This window comes from Dipodomys ordii, unplaced genomic scaffold (assembly GCF_000151885.1).
Source record: "Dipodomys ordii isolate 6190 unplaced genomic scaffold, Dord_2.0 Scaffold30, whole genome shotgun sequence".
NCBI classification, from domain to species: domain Eukaryota; kingdom Metazoa; phylum Chordata; class Mammalia; order Rodentia; family Heteromyidae; genus Dipodomys; species Dipodomys ordii.
Window position 1 is genome coordinate 10,941,967 of NW_012267246.1, and position 20,490 is coordinate 10,962,456.

General features: G+C 38.0%; 1 protein-coding gene across 1 annotated transcript in view; it reads right to left on the reverse strand.

Annotated features, from left to right (window-relative positions):
* Window positions 1–6,201: 6,201 nt before the first annotated feature.
* The window catches only part of Tnik (TRAF2 and NCK interacting kinase), a 402,475-nt gene continuing 388,186 nt past the window's right edge, over window positions 6,202–20,490 (reverse strand). The window contains exons 28-32 of the mRNA XM_013016154.1: window positions 16,868–16,968; window positions 13,926–14,075; window positions 11,461–11,620; window positions 11,073–11,212; window positions 6,202–8,981 (exon numbers count right to left, since the gene is read on the reverse strand). Coding sequence (XP_012871608.1) covers window positions 8,898–8,981; window positions 11,073–11,212; window positions 11,461–11,620; window positions 13,926–14,075; window positions 16,868–16,968 — 635 coding nt within the window. The 3' untranslated portion in view covers window positions 6,202–8,897. The remainder of the gene's footprint in view (window positions 8,982–11,072; window positions 11,213–11,460; window positions 11,621–13,925; window positions 14,076–16,867; window positions 16,969–20,490) is intronic.

Below are 20,490 nucleotides of genomic sequence, written 5' to 3' on the forward strand. Positions count from 1 at the left end.
ACCAATACTAAAGTATTTTTAGATAAATTATTGCAAATTCATTTTGTATCTTAATAAGCAGAGCTTTTGATATCTAGATTGTTCACAATGACCCTGGCATTTCTTAGCATCTGTTTTCCATTTTTCCCTCTGTACTGGGAACCAGTGTCGTGTGTGTGTGTGTGTGTGTGTGTGTGTGTGTGTATACTTCAGGAATCCTCAGCTAAGCACAATGAAACCCCAGAATATTTTTGATTCTGGAAAATATTAAAAAGATGTTGATGCGGCTATTTAGAGTAAGTTGCACACCATGAATCTTTGTGAAAAGACATAGAAAACAAGAGTACCAAAAAATTGTTTCATTGTTATCTGCTTCAGATTACATCATTTTACTGTCTTCCTTCTTTATTTTTTTAAATATTCCTTTTATTAAGTGAGCAGGAAAATACATGATTGAACAACTTGAATCTACAAGGCTGGCCTTTACATGACTGAATGAAACAATAAATTCATCAGAAGGCATGTGTCAGTATCCTACAGTGAAACGTCATGCAACATTCAGTAATGAGTATTATACGTGACAAGTATTATACAGATGCCCAGAGACTGTTAGAGAGGTCTCAGAACTATTGTCATTTGGAAGGTTATTAAAACTCAAATGTCATTAGGCTTTTTGGCAGAAAGATACTTTTATTGTTGCTTACTCTTTTTTTTTGTGGTTTTTAAACATTTAGAACAGAAAACAAAGTTCAGAATCCTCTTCCCACAGCCAAGAACTCAGTGGCATAGCTTAAAATGATGGATCCTTATCTGTATAAATCTAAGAGCTTTGATATGTTGTTTTTCTTAAGATTCTGTATAACAATCTCCTTTCCAGTCTTGCAACTTGTGAGTTTATTTATAGAGCAAGAGAATACAGCCAGGGCCAGAAACATATGACCTCCATAATGACTTTTTCAGAAAGGAAATCTATAGGGTTTTCTATTTTCTACATGAAAGCAAAGCTACAGTTGTATGATACAGACTTTGGAGACAGATTTTTGTTTTGATACTGAAATTAAATAAAACATTTTTAGTTATGACATGGTTTTTACTTGTTTTCATTCATCCAGCAAACTTTACTGATTCCTATTTGCTAACTGTTCTTTGATGTACTGTATTAACTAGTGAAGAGAGTAGACAGTGAGAGGTTCTATGAAAGACAATAAAGTTAAAGATGACCTGGGGGAGATGCTGGAGGTTATTGTATATAAATCTCTGTCAGTAAATAATTATTTGTGCATAGGACATAAAGGAAGGGAAGAAACAAACCAGGCAGAGGAAGGGAAGGTTTTCAGACTTGGTAATAGAAAGGGCAGAGCCACTGAGAGAGGAGAGTGCTTTGAAGAAGGCCAGCAATGCTGGAGCAAAGTAGAGCAAAGTGGATGACGTCAGTGAAGTGCAAGGGGTGGCTGTGGTAGGGAAAAAGATGGGATGTATATTTTTTTCTATGGCCTTAATGGCCATAGAAGGCTATTGGCCTGAATGAGGTGGGAAGGCAAGATGTCTTAGCGGAGGGTGATATACCTTGGCCTATTTTTCTTTTCTTTCCTTTTTTTTTCTTGCTTTTCCTTTAAAAAAGTTTTTTTTTTTTTTAAATGTGTATGTGTCAGTCCTGAGGCTTGAACACCAGGCTTGTATGCTATCCCTGAGCATTTTTTTCCCCTCAAGGCTAGTGCTTTACCACTTGAGTTAAAGGTGCACTTCTAGCTTTTTGGTAATCATTTGGAGATAAGGGTCCCCCGGACTTTCTTGCCCGGCTTTGAACCGAGATCCTCACATCTCAGCCTCCTGCATAGTTAAGATTATAGGTGTGACCTGACTTTTGGCCTATGTTTTAAAAGTACCATGTCAGCAACTGGCTTGAGCCTGTATCTGAAGGAAAGGGAAGCGTGATTTCTAAAAAAATGGATTGTTATGGCTGTGTTATATAAAAGACAAAAAATACGGGCAACAAGATCTTGTGTGGATGAAAGAAGCTGATATTTTGCTGCTATAAGAAGAAATATAGTGGGCTGGGAAGGTGGCTCAGTGGTTAAAGCTCTTGCCTTGCATGCTCGAGGCCCTGGGTTCGATTCCTCAGCACCACATAAGCAAAAAGAAAAAAGCAGGAAGTGGCGCTGTGGCTCAAGTGGTAGAGCACTAGCCTTGAGCTGAAGGGCTTAGGGACAGTGCTCAAGCCCAGAGTTCAGGCCCCATGACCGGACCCCCCCCCAAAAAAAAAGAAGAAATATAGTAAGAATGTATTGGTGGATGGGCACAAATTAGCTGGGACATATCAAGTTTGAGATACTAGTTGCATATACTAATGAAGATGCTAATAAGAAATTGGACATTGGAACTGTAACCTCCCTGTACAATTCTTTTTTATTAGACATAAAAATCTGGCAGGAAGGAGATTGGGCTACAGGTAAAAAATTAGGTTTATCCTCTCATAGATGGTTTTTAAAGCCCCAAGCCTGGAAGAGGTCACTTAGACAGGGATGCCCAGTACTGGGATACTTAGGGAGCTTAGCAAGGAACTGAGGAGTGGTGAGGGAGGTGGAAGAACCCAAGGAAGTTTCAGAGCTGAGGAAATATTTCAAGAAGTAGTAATTAGTTGTGCTAAGACAATGGGTAAGTCAGACTACAGGTAAAGATTTGACCATTGCACTGGGATAGCCAGGACATCGCTTAGGTTCTTAGCAAGAGCTACCATGCATGGTAGAGATCAAAGGACCAAGGAGAGAAATTCAGATATTTGAATATATGCAACTCCTCATGGGGAATCTTCTATGAAGGGGAGCAGAGAAGGTTGTAGTTAGAAGTGGGTAATGAGACCATGAGGGTATCTATAACACAGGAGACACTGCAGCATGAATGTCATGAACTCCTCCAATATGAGGAGACAGTGGTTTTTATAGGAGTGGTTGGGTGGATGTAACCTAGAACAAATGTTGAAAACCTTCCCCGGTCACTTATGGAACTAATGTAGTAATGGGCAATAAGTTTCACTGGATAAGTTTGGGAAATTTAGAAGCCAGGATATTTGCAGGAGCATCTCAGATCTGAAATCAATACAAGTTTAGAAATGTTGGTGTTGGAGGAAACACTGAGCCCAGCACTAAATACTTGAGCAATGAGCAGGGATGACTGAGGGTAATGCAAGGGTGGCAAGAGCTTTAGAAGCAGTGGGTGATAGGAGGAACAAGGAGAGACCATAGTCTAGAAGTAGACCAAACAGGTATCCTACTACTGTTAGTAACTCAGTATGCATATTTTGATAGAGATAACATAAAATAATATTTCATTACATGTATGGGAAGACATAGGCTTAGGGGGCTACCAAAGCATTTCTGATTACTTGGAACAAATATAGAAAGTAGTTTTTGAAGAGTTATTGTACATATGTAGATAAAAGCGACTTGAAATTAACTAAAAAGTATCAGGTTGGAAAGCATGCCATGAAGATACACAAATATAACTAAGTTAGCAATTTTTTGACAATTTAGAATACTTGAAAAACTAAGGTTTTTTTAAAAATGAAAACAGTTGTAGGTATGGCAAAACCATAATTTTCCCTTTTTATATTGTAACTTGGTGTCTTTCTACACTTATGTTAATATTGTAAGTATGACAGCTAAAACACACAAAATACTTTGACAACATCCAGTTTTAAACTTCACCCAGGCTGTCATCTTATTATCTGCAACCACCTATCATTTAAAGGTCTGATTGAGGGTCATGTCTGAGGTTTCTTAAACCATGATTCAAATGACTAATCCTTAAAACTTATCCCAGGGGAAGAGGTAAAGACAGGAACAGAACCTATACAAATAAATGATCCATTGCCAGAAATGAAAACTGACCTCTCCACCAGTATTTGATTGGTTTCATTAGTACAATGCAACTTGGTGTTGATTAAAATAAGCCATCAAAACTAAATTGTCTCATGCAAGGAGTGAATTAGGTTGAAGAGAACTACACAAAGCCAAAAATCTGGAAAATTTGTCTTTAATTGTATTTTCTGGCTTTTATCTAAATGTTTGGCATCATAGACATGAGTCCAAAACTTTGACCTGGGCTTAAAAAGAGTTCAAACAGTATCCTGGAATTTTTGTTGAAAAATACTTGCAAGGAGAGAATTTTATTTTGTTGAATTTTGATCCTTCATGAATTAATATGTGTAGAAGAATAAAGATTAAAGCACAAGGTTATTATCTTGTACTGTTTCATGCTATGCAAATTGTTGAATATTGTAGTTGTCTATGGAAAAATTCCCAGGACAGTGATACAACATGGAAAATATTTGGCAGAAATGTGTAAGCTATCAATTTTGAACCTGCAAATTCTCAAGTGTGTTTGTTCTTTGGTGGGGCTCCTGAAAAAGAGATCAGTTCCTATGAAACCCAATGAAATGACAGCCGTTTTTGGAGTTGCTGATACTGCTATACTAACCAAGTCCATATACACTGGCACTTATGAAATGTATTGGCAGGCAGAGTAAACTGAATTTATAGACTTTCCTTTTTGGAGTTTATATTGTAATTAGTTTATCTTAGTGGGGTTAGTTTTTGGCTAATTGCTTCTTTTGTAGGTTTTATTTGATTTATTTAGATTTAAATTTTTGAGGAATGAATTGAAAGTTATCTAATAGTTTACAGAAACTATTGAGATACTCAGAATATGGCACCTGAGGGGATTTTGAGATACAGGGAACACGGCAGGGTGGTTCAGAATCATCATCAGCATGTTGTGCATTTTCTCATGTTTTCTTGCAGCTAGTTGGGATTAATGTTTGACTAATGACTGTCTTTTTTCTTAAAAATTACATAGCACTCTTACATTTTAAAGCAATCAGCACAAATGCAAGTGATGCCTCTTCAAGCAGACTTTCAAAGACAGCACACGCCACTAACACAAAGAGCTCTTCCACACTAGGAGATTCCAGGCACAGGAACTGGTACACAATAATAGTAGGAAAAACTGTTTTTTCTTTTTACTATGGAATGTGAGGTCAGCCTTTTCTTGTCTGCTAGAGGACAAACCCAAAATGACTCTAGCCTGAATATCACACCTTTTTCTAATCTGCATAGGAGGAACTGAGACACAATTACCAATGAGTCACAAGAGCAGACAGAAAACTGTTAGTAGGTTGTGACATCCAGAAATTAAGATGTTTTTAAATACATGTACTTGATGCAGTGTAAAGAGTGCATCTTACAACACAAAGCAGTGTCAAAGTGTTAGAAAAATGGAGCCCCTGTCAATCTATTGTCAGTCTACCCTTGTGAGATTTTACCCATACCTTAATCTACTTGGTTGAAAAAAAAAAGAGTTCTAGGTCTTCTTAAGCATTACTTAAAAGTTTTTAAGAAAAATAATGAGACCTAGCTAAACAGGGCCATCAGATTTTAAATGGAACTCAGTGTGACTTGTCTTCATTTATGTTGTATGTATTGACAATGATCTAAATGGAAATGATATGAGAAGGTTCATTATTAAAGAGCTGTATAGTTCAGCTATGTCTCCCACACACAGGATGCAGGTATCCAAGCTACAATATCCTGTCCTTACCAGCAGTGAGGTTCATATGCCAGACCCTGAACCAAAATTATGGTGTGAGCAGACACAGTGGGCTTGTAGACGATTATCCAGTTTTTGAAGCAAGGACTAAGAGATGTAGCAAAACTTAAAGCTTTCTTTGAAAGGAAATAAAAAGAGACTATGCCTCTAGGAATATCAAAATGAAAGACATTTTTGTGATGATGCTTTAAGAGAGGTGAAGTGTATCCCCCTCCATAAAAAGAATTAGAATCAAACTAAAAAATTAGGAATGGTATGAATGAACTATAAGGACAAGAATCTCATATATTCTACCTGGTCTTGGCTTACTGTGTCAGGGCCGAATCCTGTCGTGATAGAAGATGACCTAGTTTTTGTTTTTGTTTTTATTTTTGTTTTTGTTGGTGGTGCTGTGGCGCTTGAGCTCAGGGACTGGGCACTGTCCCTCAGCTCTTTTACTCAAGGCTAGCACTCTATCACTTTGAGCCACAGATCTACTTCCAGTTTTGAGTGGTTAATTGGAGAAAAAGAGTCTCACAGGGACTTTTCTGCTTGGGCTGGCTTTGAATTGGGATCCTCAGATCTCAGCCTCTTAAGTAGCTAGGATTACAGGCATGAGTCACTAGTGCCTAGCTGGAATGTCTATTTTTGAAGGAAAAAACTTCAAAGAATTCTACAAGTAGGTATTAAGGAGCACATATTTGTGGAGGCCCTTTTAAATTTGAGTTGGCCTTATATTCATTGTAGAATGTTTGTACAAAAATATAAAAGGCATGACTTGATGTTTAACATCTGTGTTTTATTTTTGTTGGCACCAGAAAAGCTCATGTTCTATGTTATGTCACTGTACATACTGTAAACAAGACTGCATTATAGTTTTTCTTATGATCTTTTTGTTTCAGTGAATCTAGGTTTTAAAAAATACATTCACAAACTACCTTATGTTTAAACACAATGAATCCCTTTTATTTCTTAACTGTACCCAAAAATCCCACAATAAAAAAATCATTTAAAGCTGTGTGTTTCAAACTTATCACTTAGAAATAAAAAGAACAACAACAATATGAAACATAAAAACAAAGATCAGTTTGCAACATAATTTCAAGAAGCTTCTGATTTAAAATACCACAGCAGCAATATAAAGAGCTGGTGGCAATCACATTTGGAGACAAGACCCAAATAATATATTTTGTCCGTGTTGGCATTCAATTACAGTAGTTGCTAGATTCAATCCAAAGTTTTATTGTTGAATTTGTTGCATGAAAATTGTAGAGATAGCATTGTTCAGCAGCATCACCACAGCAGTAAAAATGAGAACGGGAGGATTTCATTACTTTTGAGAGCTAAAGGGAATGTGATGGGGACATCTTGGTGTCACCTTAAGAAAATTCTGTTTCATTCCTGGGTGTTACCTGCTTAAAATGAATGCAAATGACAACCACCTTTTGGGAAGGGAGGACATAATCATTTAGTCCAGAACCTAGAATATCCCTCTTCCCTCCCCTCTTGCCCAAACTACCAGATTGAAATGGCCCCATTTTTTCCTAATGTAGGCTTCGTTCTCATTAATAGTATATCAGCTGCTCATGTATTTAGACAAAATCCACAGGATCATAGGCTTTATTTATTTTTAAAAATTCATTTACAATATTTGCTTTCTCCCAAAACAAGCATATTGGTTTCTGTCCTTGGATTTTTTCCCCTCATTTTTTTTAAAGAACAATTTAGTCAACTACTGTTTTGTTTTTTTAAATATTAAATACACCTGAGATTGCCAGTTGAGCTCTCTATATGTCTCCTGGAGATAACACTGCTGTGATGAACAGTGAACAAAAACAAACAAAACGAGGTAGGTTAAAACAGGAAGCGTAACACAGATATTGTTTTGCAACACCTTGATACCACAGGCGGCCATGCTTGTAGCTTTGGAAAAAAATCCCAGACAGTCACGTAAAAGTTCAAATCATTCGAATAAGAGTTTATAAAGACACAAGTCAACCTGAACTAAATACATACTTATCTTTGCATGGATGTTGTTTACTGTATGTTGGGAAATTTGAAGGAAGGTAAAGTGATTAGGGTCTCAGAATTTTGGCCAAAGCCTTGCTTTCAAGTTCTCTAAAATCTGAGCCAATGATGCCACTGTGTCTCAGGCAGGCTTAGTACTGTAGCTTCTTCTCTTGCCCAACCAGGGAGAGCATGGGCAGCTTTCTTTAGTAATTCTTTGCGGTCACAGTTTTCATCTTGAGAAAGTGGCACCCTCAGGAGAGAGCTGGGAATGTCCAGAGCCTGGATGTCATGCATTCCCCAGTTCCCAGAAAGAACTCATCAATCTCAGTTCTAGCTAAGCTCAAATCAAGTGACCTCTTAACTGGGAGGCTTTGTGCATTTTAAAAAAAGGAGGTGTGTGTATTTACATAGATGTCTAAGCTTGTTTCCCAGAAGCTCTTTCTGTCTGGCCTGATCTGTCTTTCCCATCTGCTGCCCTGATCTGTTGCATAATGGCTGAGGGAATTTGCATCACAGCATCCTCAATCTCTAGGCCCACTCCACTCGCTGGGTTTTTATCCCACTCAGCACTTCATTCTATAAAGACCATAGGAAAATATGGCCAGTTGTACTCACAAAGCAGTAGTTGATTTTATTAGACTAAGGCTAGTAGTTTAGCCATTTAAAATCTATTTCCCAAAAGAGGGGAAAACTAGTATTTTTCTTCTCTTAAAAATTCATTAGCCAGTTGCTATCAAAAAGCAACCTGGGGTTGGTGAAGGCAAAAGAGTTCTTAAATCACCCCACTAATGTTGTTATGGCCTTCATTGTAAGGAGATTAGGTACATTTATTGTGCTGTCTCTCACCATCAGAAATTAGAAATTTTACAACATACCATATACTTAAAACTAGCAGGCAGACAGAATTAAAGACAGACTCATTTTCTCAGTATGCGTTCTCTCCCCATTCTTACAAAGTTAGGGGGTAAAGGAAAAAAGGTCAAAACAAAACTCAAAAGCCACCATAACACAGCTTAATCATAAGAGCACACAATATTTGTTTCTATCCCTAACTTTGAAGGGCACATGGTCCATCTCTGTCCACAGACAACGCAGCATCCTTGGGGATCTCCCAGACATTCCTGCCAACTTTTTCTCTCCTTCTCAACCAGGCTGCAACACTGAAAGATGGACTGCATTGGGAAGGGTGGAGGGACAGGAAAAGGGAAAGCAGTATGTTCAACCAAGCCTTCTGATTCTGCCTCTAGACTGGCATAAGTCCACATGAGTTATGTTCTTTTACATTAGAAATAACGCCATGAAGATAAGTGCCAAGTGCTCTTCTGTTACCAGTTCATCATGGAATTTCTGTTGAGGGTCATGAAAAACACTTGGCTACTTCCTCCAGATCGCACGGATGCAAAAAATACCTGTTTGAAATTAAAAACAAGTTAGTTCAACTGAATGGTTTTTTTCCCCTCTTTTTCCAACTGTCCATCCACTTCCTTTCATATGTTCTATCCTTGACATGTGTCAGCTCTTAAGACTCAATGGCCAGTGGTTATATAATGACTCAAGAGTGCATCTTATATAAACAGTCCTGTTTTATTGATATCACTATTATCAGTATTATTGCAGTACTGGCCTCCAAGGACTCTTCAGTTGCTTTATCATGACTTGAAACATCTTTTTGAAGGTTCACATTTGAAGAGGGAATTTTGTGCTAGGATAATGTGGCCTGGGCCACTGATGATTTCTACAAAGGCACAAAGACACCCTTTCTTTCCCTTATAAGTAACAAAAAGGGAGACTTCAGGATGGAAGAGAATCTTCCCAAGTTTTCAAAGTTACAGGCAAATTTCATGCCTACTGGCCACTGTACAACTTGTTTTAAATTTTCAGGATTTAAAATGTGGTCAGACAGGTTAAGATGTTGAATGCCTATTCAGTGTGCCATTTCAGGAGTTAATAATTTCTCTGCAGATGCTGGCACACCCCAGGTCAAATGAGATAATGGTATTAATAAGCAGAACCATAATCTAGGGGGTCTGAATCTGCTCAATCATTCTATCAAATGATTGGGAGAAGTAAGCAAAATTTGGGGGTACTGATTGCTTGAGCTGAATGTCAGTGAACCACTGCCCCAGGAAAAATAATATTTTGGGCTGTGGCATAGCCCTTCAGTCAGCTAACACCTAACTTTGATCCAAGGCATTTGCTTTTGTCACTAGTATAAAGTCTCTGCTAATTCATTTCCACGGCTCTTTTGGGAGAATGTTCTCTCCCAAAAACTTCGTAAGAAGCCTGTGGAAATTTTTGTCATCAGCTAATGCTACATATGAAGGTAGAGCTACTCTTAGGGTCAGTGAATCAAAATACAGGACAGAGAGGGCCTGTATAAAACCACAATGAAAGAAAGCAATGCTGTTCTTTCTAGTTTGGGGATCTTGGGCTCTAAATCTCAGGTCCTTGGTACTGGCCTGGTCCTAGCCTTCTCCGAGGGTATGGGTCTGATTTGGAATAGGACTGATAGGGTAAATCATCAACGAACCAGAGTGTGGGGTGTCCATGCCCAAATCACTCCTTGTTGTATGATTCCCCAGAAACTGGGTAAATGGTGGAGTCTTACTAGTTAGATCTGTTTTCAGACATGATTTATTAAGTCCCTGGTTCCATCCTTGCCATGCACAGCTGTTGTCCATCTAGACCACATGGGTCAGAGTATTTGGCCAGTCAAATAGTCCAGACCTGTACTACCAGGACTGGACAAAGACCAGCCTGGTCTCAGGGGAATCAGAGCAAGTCAGGATTTAACTATGGGTATTTCTGGCTGTTGCTTTGGGTTCAGTGCTGTTGCGTTAGGTGTAGCTACAAAGGATGGATTCACGAGTACATTATAGCCTGACTTCTAAAAACTCTAGGTTACTCTAGATGAAGGACATTGCTTCAGGATTCCCCTCTGAGGTGATCAGTCATGCCAGATGGACACAGCACTTTCACTGGAAAACAATCCCCCTTTGACGTTTTGGAAGCAACATGGCTGGAATGACACAGGACATGGCACTAGTTGAGTTTGTGAGTGTGGATTTTTTTTTTTAAGTAATAAGTGACACTTTAAAAGTCAATATTTCTTTCTGCATGTCAGATTTTTTAATTAATTAGATCCAGATAGAAACTTTATGAAAAGCCTAAAAATGGAAGTGTAAAGGTGACCCACTATGAGATGATTAATGATGGGCCAACTGTGCTAAGTGCCTAGGCGAATTTGGGGTAACTGCTGCGTTACTACAAGGCCTACTGGCCACAAAAGTTTACAAGATATTTCTAGATGTTTTATGTTCATTTTGATATGATACTTTTGAGTGTTCATGTGAACCAAACCAAATAATGCCATTTTAAGATAATATTGACTGTTTAACACAGAGGTGATTTAAATCAGTATAAAGGAAAATGAAGGTTTCACAGGTACCTGGTGGTCTCTTAAAATGCAAACACTAATGCAAATGTTGAAACGGATTTACCTTATCATTTCTTTCACATAGAAACTTTAACCTTTGAGCTCGCTTATGCATAAATACTCCATCCAAATGTCCTGTTTCCACTGACCGGATCTCAATAGCTTTCTCGCCCCAGCCCATTATCTGATTGGAATGAATGTAGGCTGTCAAAAGGAATTTCCAAAACTGCATTAAAAACATTAGATAGGCAATAACTCACAGCATCTGTTCACATCTTAACCACAAAAATGACAAATGATTTGAGATAAACAGACAAAGCAAGTCTTACAAGTGTTATTCACAGATTTTTTTTTTTTTTTGGTGTGGAATCAAATGGTTGTTTCACATTTCTTGACTTTTGTTTCATTTGGGGGGTGTAACTGTTGAAGGAGATAAGGAATGGTTAACCTACCCACAGACGTGGGCATTTCTCCCCATTGGAGCACCACATCCTTTGTTATCCGGCCATAGGTGTTCACATATACCCCCTCATCCTCATAGCAAACAAGCATTTCCATTCCATCTGTTTTAGGCAAGATGACAATAGCATGAGGAGTGATATTGCCCTGAATCTAGAAGACAAAGAAAGGCAAAGCATTATTGTTTTTTTAAATAAGACAACCCTTTGACTTTTAGCTCTAAGAGGTGAAAAAAAGTATTTCCCCCATTTTCACTCTAGAGATAGAAATTTTCTTTGTTAAACATAATCAGCTACTGATCTGTGCAATGTTCTGATAAACGGAAGTTGCTAGATCAAGAATCCAATTAATTGGTCCAACTAACGGTGACCTGTATCCATGGAGCACCTAGCCTGTACCGATCACTGGATCAATTATATTTATGTATGTGATTTCTAGTTCTCACAACAGTGCTACTGTTATCTTGTGTACACATGAGAAAACTACATCTCAAGAGTGTTCTGTAACTTGCCCAGAGCTGTGCTGGTATTTGCTGGTAGAATTAGGAGTTGAATGCATGTTTTCCAGACATTGAAATGTATTTGTTTTCCACCAGAACAAGTAAACATGAGGAGAATTCAAGTCTTCTATCAGACTATGAGTATATAATCCAGATTACTTATCTGGGTGCCTGATTGCCAGAATAATCCAAATGAATAGTTTGTTTAGAAAAAAAAGTTACATGATCTCATATTGAAAAAAAATACTACTACTAAACTATGTATAGATTGAGAGAGAGAGGTGGTCTACTGTGGCCCCCAGGTTCTCAGGTCCCTGTGCACAGGAGTGTGGGATGGAGATGGTTTCAAGAATGCATCAGCTGTGACCACACTACTTCCAAACAGGCAAACGACTGTATTGCAGTGATGAGTGATAATTGTACATGTGCATGTCTGTATATAAAGTACTAAAACAACTTTTACAAAGGATTGTACTTTAAATTCTTCAAGCTCTTATCTGAACACAGGTGGCTCACAACTGTAATCCTAGCTACTCAATAGGCTAAAATATCTCCAATAAATTTGTCTCCAATAAATTACCAAAAAAGCCAGAAGTGGAGCTGTGGCTTAAGTGGTAGAACACTAGTTTTGAGCAAAGGAAGCTCAGGGACAGTGCCCAGGCCCTGAGTTCAAGCCGCAGGACCACCACACACTCACAAAATGTCTTCAAGTTCTCAAAATAGCAGTCAACAATGGGCTAAGTCTTAGATTTCCCTGGCAGTTTCTACTGTATGTTAGCCTTGTGATTATGTGCTACATGATATAATGTTAACATTGCATTAGTTCTAATAAGAGGATTAATAAGCATTTCCCTAGTTATACTTTAAGGAATGTATAGTAATTTGAATACTATATTAATAAAAAGAACTACAATTTGTAAGGCCCTGTGCTAGATATGTTTGATCGATATCCTATAGGATAGGTCTTTTTTTTTTTGGGTCCGGTCATGGGGCCTGAACTCTGGGCCTGGGCACTGTCCCTCAGCTCTTCAGCTCAAAGCTAGCGCTCTACCACTTGAGCCACAGCGCCACTTCCGGCTTTTTTCTTTTTGCTTATGTGGTGCTAAGGAATCGAACCCAGGGCCTTGAGCATGCAAAGTAAGTGCTCTACCACTGAGCCACCTTCCCAGCCCTAGGATAGGTCTTTTTATTCCCATTTTACAGATGTGAAAGTTGAAGTCTTTCATTGTTTGTGAAGCTCATGCATGGTAGAAACACTGAGCTCCAGTGTATCTAACTCTACTATAGCACACTGCCTTCCGAATGGTAAGACAAATTAAAACTAGTAGATAAGACATTTTTTGAAAAAATTAGAACTTGACTATTGATGGACATTCTCCTCCCACATATAATGAGCCAATGTCTCTTTAAAAACAAATCCCTGAAAATTGAAACTCATAGATTATACAAATGTATACCCTTAAAGGAAACAATTTTATGTATTTTAATGTCTAAAGTCCAGAGACAATAGAGTAATCATCTAATAATTTCTATTATTTCCACTCTATTCCAGTTTTAGGAAGTAAAAAAAATTAGTAATAAAAATTAGCTAGCTTTACATGTGTTACTTACTAAAAACATTTTTTTTTTTTGAGTCCGGTCATGGGGCCTGAACTCTGGGCCTGGGCGCTGTCCCTCAGCTCTTCAGCTCAAGTGGTAGAGCACTAGTGCTCTACCACTTGAGCCATAGCACCACTTCTGGCTTTTTTCTTTTTGCTTATGTGGTGCTGAGGAATCGAACCCTGAGGCAGGCATGCAAGGCAAGTGCTCTACCACTAAGCCACCTTCCCAGCCCCTTATTAAAAACATTTTATCTGTTACTGATAAGTAAGTTTATATAACTTCTACTGAATACATATAAAACCAAATCCTTTTTCCACAAAGGCCAGTAGACAGAGAACCCTGGCTCTGGATACTTACGTGAGATGGTATATAGATATCATAGGAGTTTCCCGAATCAACATCAATTACATGGAAACCAGTGTGTGAGCCAAAAATAACCTTTAATCTTTGACCTTCTTCTACAGTGAGATCAACTAGCAGAGGCTTGTGTTGGAGATCTGCAAAAGACTTTAAAAGTTCCCCCATTAGTATCTACATCATTCAAAGAGGTTATCTTAATGATTTCCTTTAGCCACTGTCTAGGGAATATTCACTTCACTTTCCTTCAGTTGAAAAGCTGTTGAAAAGCTAGAAGATATCTCTTCTACTTAAGTTTGACTCCCATCCTGGACTTTGATTCATTTCTGTTTCTTTTTCTACCTCCTGTCCTCCAGGACATAGAATATAGCTGTCAATTTAAATAGTGCCAATTGTATATTAAAAACCTGGTACCTGTGGGTACTGCTGTTCTTTCCTGTTTATTTTTGGCCTTTGTCCTCCAGAGAAGATCCAGTTACTCTTTTTCCCCTCTGGCCCCTGTAGCAATCAGGCCTATCTATGCTTTCTACTTTTCAGAAAAGCCTGGGCTAGGTAACGAGGGCCTGCTAGCTGCTAAACCTGTTCAGAATTAGTGGGAATGCTTTGGTTAGTTTTCTTTCTATGATTGAGTGGGTGTCAGAGTAGTACTTTAATAACTTTAAATTTGGGTGTTAAGAGTAGGTGAAGATGAAACACAAGACTCATGCTTTGTATTGCCTACTGGAGTTTAACTAGAAAAGAGGAAATGAGAGCTCTAGCAAGTTAATCAAGATTCTGTATACTTGGACCCAAGGCCCACCCATGCACGAGCTAGCTATGAAGTGTTCCTCTGTTGCAGTTAAAAAATTATATTTTTATTATATTTAATTATACAAAAGAGTACCATTCAACAAATCAGTTTATAAGTACAATGTTGCTCTTTTGTACATTTTTAATTATATTTTTAAGTAGTTGTACAAAGAAGTTCCCTTTCTACAAAACAGTATATGAGTACAAGCTGTCTGACAACATTGTCACCCATTGCTCCTAACCCATCCCTCTCTCACTTTTTTAAAAAAATTGAGATTAGGTGATTATATAAATTTCACATATTTCACAGTACTGTGGAATAGTGACACTTAGTTAAAGTCACAAACACATTTTAACCTTCACAAGGCAAATTGTCATTATCGTGGTCCATAAAGTTTGTGAATTCTATGAGCTTTGACAATATGTTATTTCTTCTACATCAGGTGAAGTTTATATTTCTTTTCTTTTGTTTAGTGTAGGCCTGTCCTTCTTTCCCTCTCATTTCTCCCTTCCCATCACCTCTGTTGCATTTTACTATGACTTAATCATCTGGCACCTTTCTGGGTCCTGAAACCTAGAGGAAGATTTGAGACAGGCCTCCTATCATCTGTTTATGTTCATCTGTGTTAATATCATTCTCACATCACAGGAAGTATGCACCTTATGTCCTATCCCTGCTAGATTTAGGCCTTTGTTCTTCCCTCTTTCCAGGCTGGGTCTGGTGTGCAGAACTGAGTATTTTGTACTTTCTCATTTGCCTTGTTGAACACTGACAGAAATGACTTAACAATCAAAATGGGAATGGGATTTTGGTTGAAAAGCTTTTTTGGAGAGATTTGTGCAGATCAGCAGTACATATTAGCTTTTAGGAGTCGTTTCCTAGCGGTTTTGAACCTTAATGCATTGCAACAATTTCATTCCATGAAAGTGGAATATGGATGGTAGTGTTTTTCCATTGTTGAATTTATCTTCCAGAATACATCACAGGTGGACTACCTGCACCAACGAAATAAGATAGAAATGGGGACATTCAGAGCCACAAAAGGGCTGACAGTGTTCCCAGGGAAGGTTTTGTGACAGGAGAAAAGAGAGGAAGGGAGGCAATAATCAGGAAGATGAGAAAAACTCTGTGTATGGGGGGATGTGGGGGGTGTGTGCGGGGGGGGAGGGAGAGGAGGAGGGAAGGAGAGGAGAGATTCACACTGGATATGGCTAGACTATGTGGTGCCAAACCAATCAGGTGCTTGAAAGTACTAGTCCTGGAATTTGGGGGCAGCTTTTTATGAATTGGGGTCAGTAGTAGCATGTCCATAACTCATTCTTGTGGAGTGACCAATCCAGCTATGATAAATATAAGGTAAAAAAATACCAAGAAAGTAATTTCTATAAGAGACTACGTTAAGTATCCAGTTCAGAGACACTGATAAAGGGAATCTGTGAACATCAACTGAGATTAGAAGGTTTGTGTTGGTACTGGGGTTGAACTCAGGGGCTTGCACACTTGCTTTGCTTTTTTGCTCAAGGCTGGCACTCTACCACTTGAGCCACAACTCCACTGATAAGAAGTGATGCCAACAGTCTACTTTTGTTAGACAAAACACCAGGCAGTACTCAAGAAGCCCTGTTTAATAATGATGATATATCAATATTGTGTAATTGGTAATGATTCCATAAAAAATGCCTCTTGAAGTCAGTCATTATTAGACCTCAAATGGAGGTCAAATACAAGTTTTAATTTGACAAATTATATGACATTTTAAATATTTACTCTTCTAGTAAGTCCAAGAAACACTTTAAAAAGTCTAATGGAGGGCTGGGAAGGTGGCTCAGTGGTAGAGTGCTTGCCTTGCCTTGCATGCATGAGTACCTGGGTTAGATTCCTCAGCACAATATAAGCAGAAAAAGCTGGAAGTGGCGCTGTGGCTCAAGTGGTAGAGTGCTAGCCTTGAGTTAAAGAGCTGAGGGACAGCACCCAGACCCAGAGTTTAGGCTCCATGACCGACCGGCGTGCGTGCATGTACACGCGTGCGCGCGCACACACACACACACACACACACACAGTCTAATCAATATAATAAAATTGGAATTGGTCTATATGGAGCACAGACCATTGGTGAAACTGAAACTGAAAATCCAAGCACATGTCTGCTTACCTTAAATGCCATGAACTTGTGATATGGTTTAGGAGCCCAGGCATATATTTCCACAGCATTCTTTAAGGCAATCACCAAGAATTTGATCCTTTCGTATTTAACTATAACAAGAAAGTTAAGAATCAGAAAGTACATCAGTTTATTGAGTTATTTCTGTGTTCAGGAATGTCTGAGCCACAAGATGTAGTTACATATCCATATATCTCTATAGTAGAGGATGATGCTCATGATGCAGGATTGTCTCCACAGACAGATTTCGTTTTCTTTAATGTACTTGGTTAGCATGGTACTTGGGTCTTTAGCTTTATATTGAAGGCTTTTTTCTTCATCTCAAGATGTAACTACTTGTCATCTTTTCCAAACTTAGATATGAAAAATCACTATGATAGGAACCTGTACCTTTCCCTAATGTTGTTTATTTACATTACTCTGCCTGACTTTTATGTTTACTTGACTATAAGTAACTGAGAGCTAGTAGGCCAGGATGGTTGAAAAATTAGCAAAGGAAGAGGCAGAGTCACAAAGGATGCCATCTGCTTATTATTCATTTTTTTTTGTTGGTTCTGGGGCTTGAACCCTGGGCCTGAGTGCTGTCCATGAGCTCAAGGCTAGGGCCCTATCAACTTGAGCAACAGCATCACTTCTGGTTTTCTAGTGGCTAATTGGATATGAGTCTCTTGGACTTTCCTGCTTATGCTGGCAGATGATTCAGTATGACAATGGTTTTGAATGTATTTTTGCAAGAAATCTGGTTTGGGGAATATTATATATTTTATATATAAATATAACACATGAATATATGTTATATAAATATATAATATATTTAAATATATTTTATATATTTAATGCATTTTTAAAATGGTTATTATAAAGGTGATGTATAGAGGGATTACAGTTGCATAAATCAGATAAAGAGTACATTTCTTTTAGAACAATGTCACCCTTCCTTCCCTCTCTTCCAGTTTTTCCCTCCTGTTCCACCCACAAGTTGTATAGTTCATTTCAACATAGTATCATTGCTGCATTTGTTTACCCTTATCCCACCAGTTCTGTGCCCCTCCCTATTACTTTCCCAAAGACAGATGAACAAATGACAGAAAACAAAAACAGCAACAAAGAAAAAAGTCTGGTTTCCATTTCCTGTAGTTTATTCGATGAATATTTTATATGATCAGATGCACATATATGTATTATGCCTTTGAGTTTCTTCTTAATTGGTGTGTCTTATGTGTCTTGGTAACCATAAAGATCTATATTTATTGTGATGTCCTTGGGAGGTCACAACATTCTTTAAATGTCCTCTGGACCTTTCACTACTAAATGTAGACTCTAATTATTAGAAAATTTATAATCTACAATGGATACCTATGCTTGTCAATTACGTCATAATATTTGTATAACAGAAATATCCTATATTCTAAGGAAACTGGGTAGGGAAAGTAAAACCTAATATACTTAGATGACACCTTAGATATCTGGCTGTCTCCAGCCAGATAATTTTTTATCAAACAACTCTTTATGAACTATTCTCTGATCTCCTTATTTGAGACCAAGGAAAAGATCCACAGTTAAGGCGTAAAATACCATGAATATAAAAACTTAGGTAAGTGCATACAGCTAAGAGAAAAAAATACCCATTATCTTTCGGATACTTGGTCTGTAGTTGTTCTTTTGTGTGTGTATGTGTGTGTATCAATATCAACCTTATATCTACCTACCTATAGCTACATTATCTATGTATCTATATCGTATCTACCTCCTTAAATTTTTGTGCCTGTACTGGGGTTGAACTAAGGCACTATCCTTTACCTTTTTGGGCCACAGCTCCACTTATGGCTTTTTGTTGGTTAGTTGGAGGTAAGAGTTGCATGGACTTTCCTACCTGGCTGGCTTCAGACCATAAACCTCAGAGTAGCTAGGATTATCATGTATATTTTTGAAATGTCATAGCAACTTGAGAATAATACTAATGTGCTACAAGGAGACTTCAGTGTTGACTAGAATCTTACAAAAAAAAAAGCAAAATAGAGACTATGTATGATTCTTTGGATACCATGAGAAAAAATGTTTCTGAAAATTGATGTGGTCTCAATTTTCTGATAGATAATTATTAGTTATTGCTCTCTAGCTACATTTCAGTTTCCATCTTCTGGTTATAGATCAGTCTTGTAAAGGCAAGTAAAAAAGACAGCTGTCATTAGAAGAAGTCAGAAATATTAGAAAAACTACAGAAGTTTTGTGGGGGGACTTTTGTAGAATCATGTTTTTGAAAAACAACTTTCTAAACATAAATAATGTTCAGAAATTTTATTTCCCGAAATAAATTTTATTACTCTATAATCATATAATATTAATTTGTGTATAGGAAATTTGATTAATATATTTAGGTTAAAATATTCCAAATAAACAAGGTAAAGGAAGATCTTACAAGTTTTATCAGAGAAATTTTTAGAGGCACCTTTAAAATTGTTTCCATAATGCAGTTAAATTATATTTCTTTCCTATGAAAGCAAGACATATTGTCAAAGAAGCCATGATCTCCACATATGCATATGAATGACTTTTACCAGCTGTGAGTATGGTGGGTGTATGTTTAATGCTTTACCAAATTATCAGGTTGAAGGCAAGAAAAATTAGGATTCCAGGGTTTCTAGTTAGAGAGTTGTAGCTAATTTTGATTCCAAAAACACATAGTGAGGCAGAGATAATAACTTGTACATCACTGGTTTGATATGGAAGAACACTCTCCTTGTGCAGTCTGGTTTGTGAGCAATACTGTGTCCTTTGAACATCTCTTTTCTTTAACAAATGCTGTTTTATTTTTATCTATGTGTTGTCACTGTGCTTGGGTATTGGGTATGCTCAGCTGGAGGGTGGGGGCATGCCTGTAATCCTAGTTACTCAGGAGCCTGAAATCCAGAGGATCAAGGTTTGAAGCTAACCTAGGCAGAGAAGTCTATCTAAAAAATAACCAGCAAAAAGTTGGGCAAGAGGTGTGGCTTAAGTGCTGGAGCTCCAGCCAAGCAAGTAAGGTCTTGAGGTCCTAAGTTCAAACCTGTTACTGCTACCATTTTTTTCCCTCCAAAAGTTACTTTAAATGCTTATCAGTAAGCTTTTTCTGAAAATAATTCCCAAATGATGTGTTGTTATCCATTGACAGGGGGCAGCATATTCTTTCAGACACTTGAACCTTATCAATTGCCAAGCTAAGGTGGAAGGTCACTTGGAATAAACTTAGAAGGAAGGGATGTAGTGGGCTTTACCTGATCAAATGAAAAAGAAAAAATAGAATGAAGAGGCTGAGCCTCTGGCCTATTTGAGCTGGAGAATTAGGTCTTTTCTGGCTTTGACTCATCACTACTTCCTGGGTCTTCAGCCTTCTGACTTTTTCTGACTGATCCACGCCATCAGTTCTTCTGGTTCCCAGTCCTTTGGACTTGGACTAGCATTCTACCATTGACTCTACTAAGAGATGTGTCTGCTTTGCTGCCTGTATATCACACACACACACACACACACACACACACACACACACACACACACACACACACACACACACTGCGCCTGTCTGGCTTCCTGTTGCCTCCACTGGTTCAACTGGAATAGCGTTAGCTTTGAGCAAA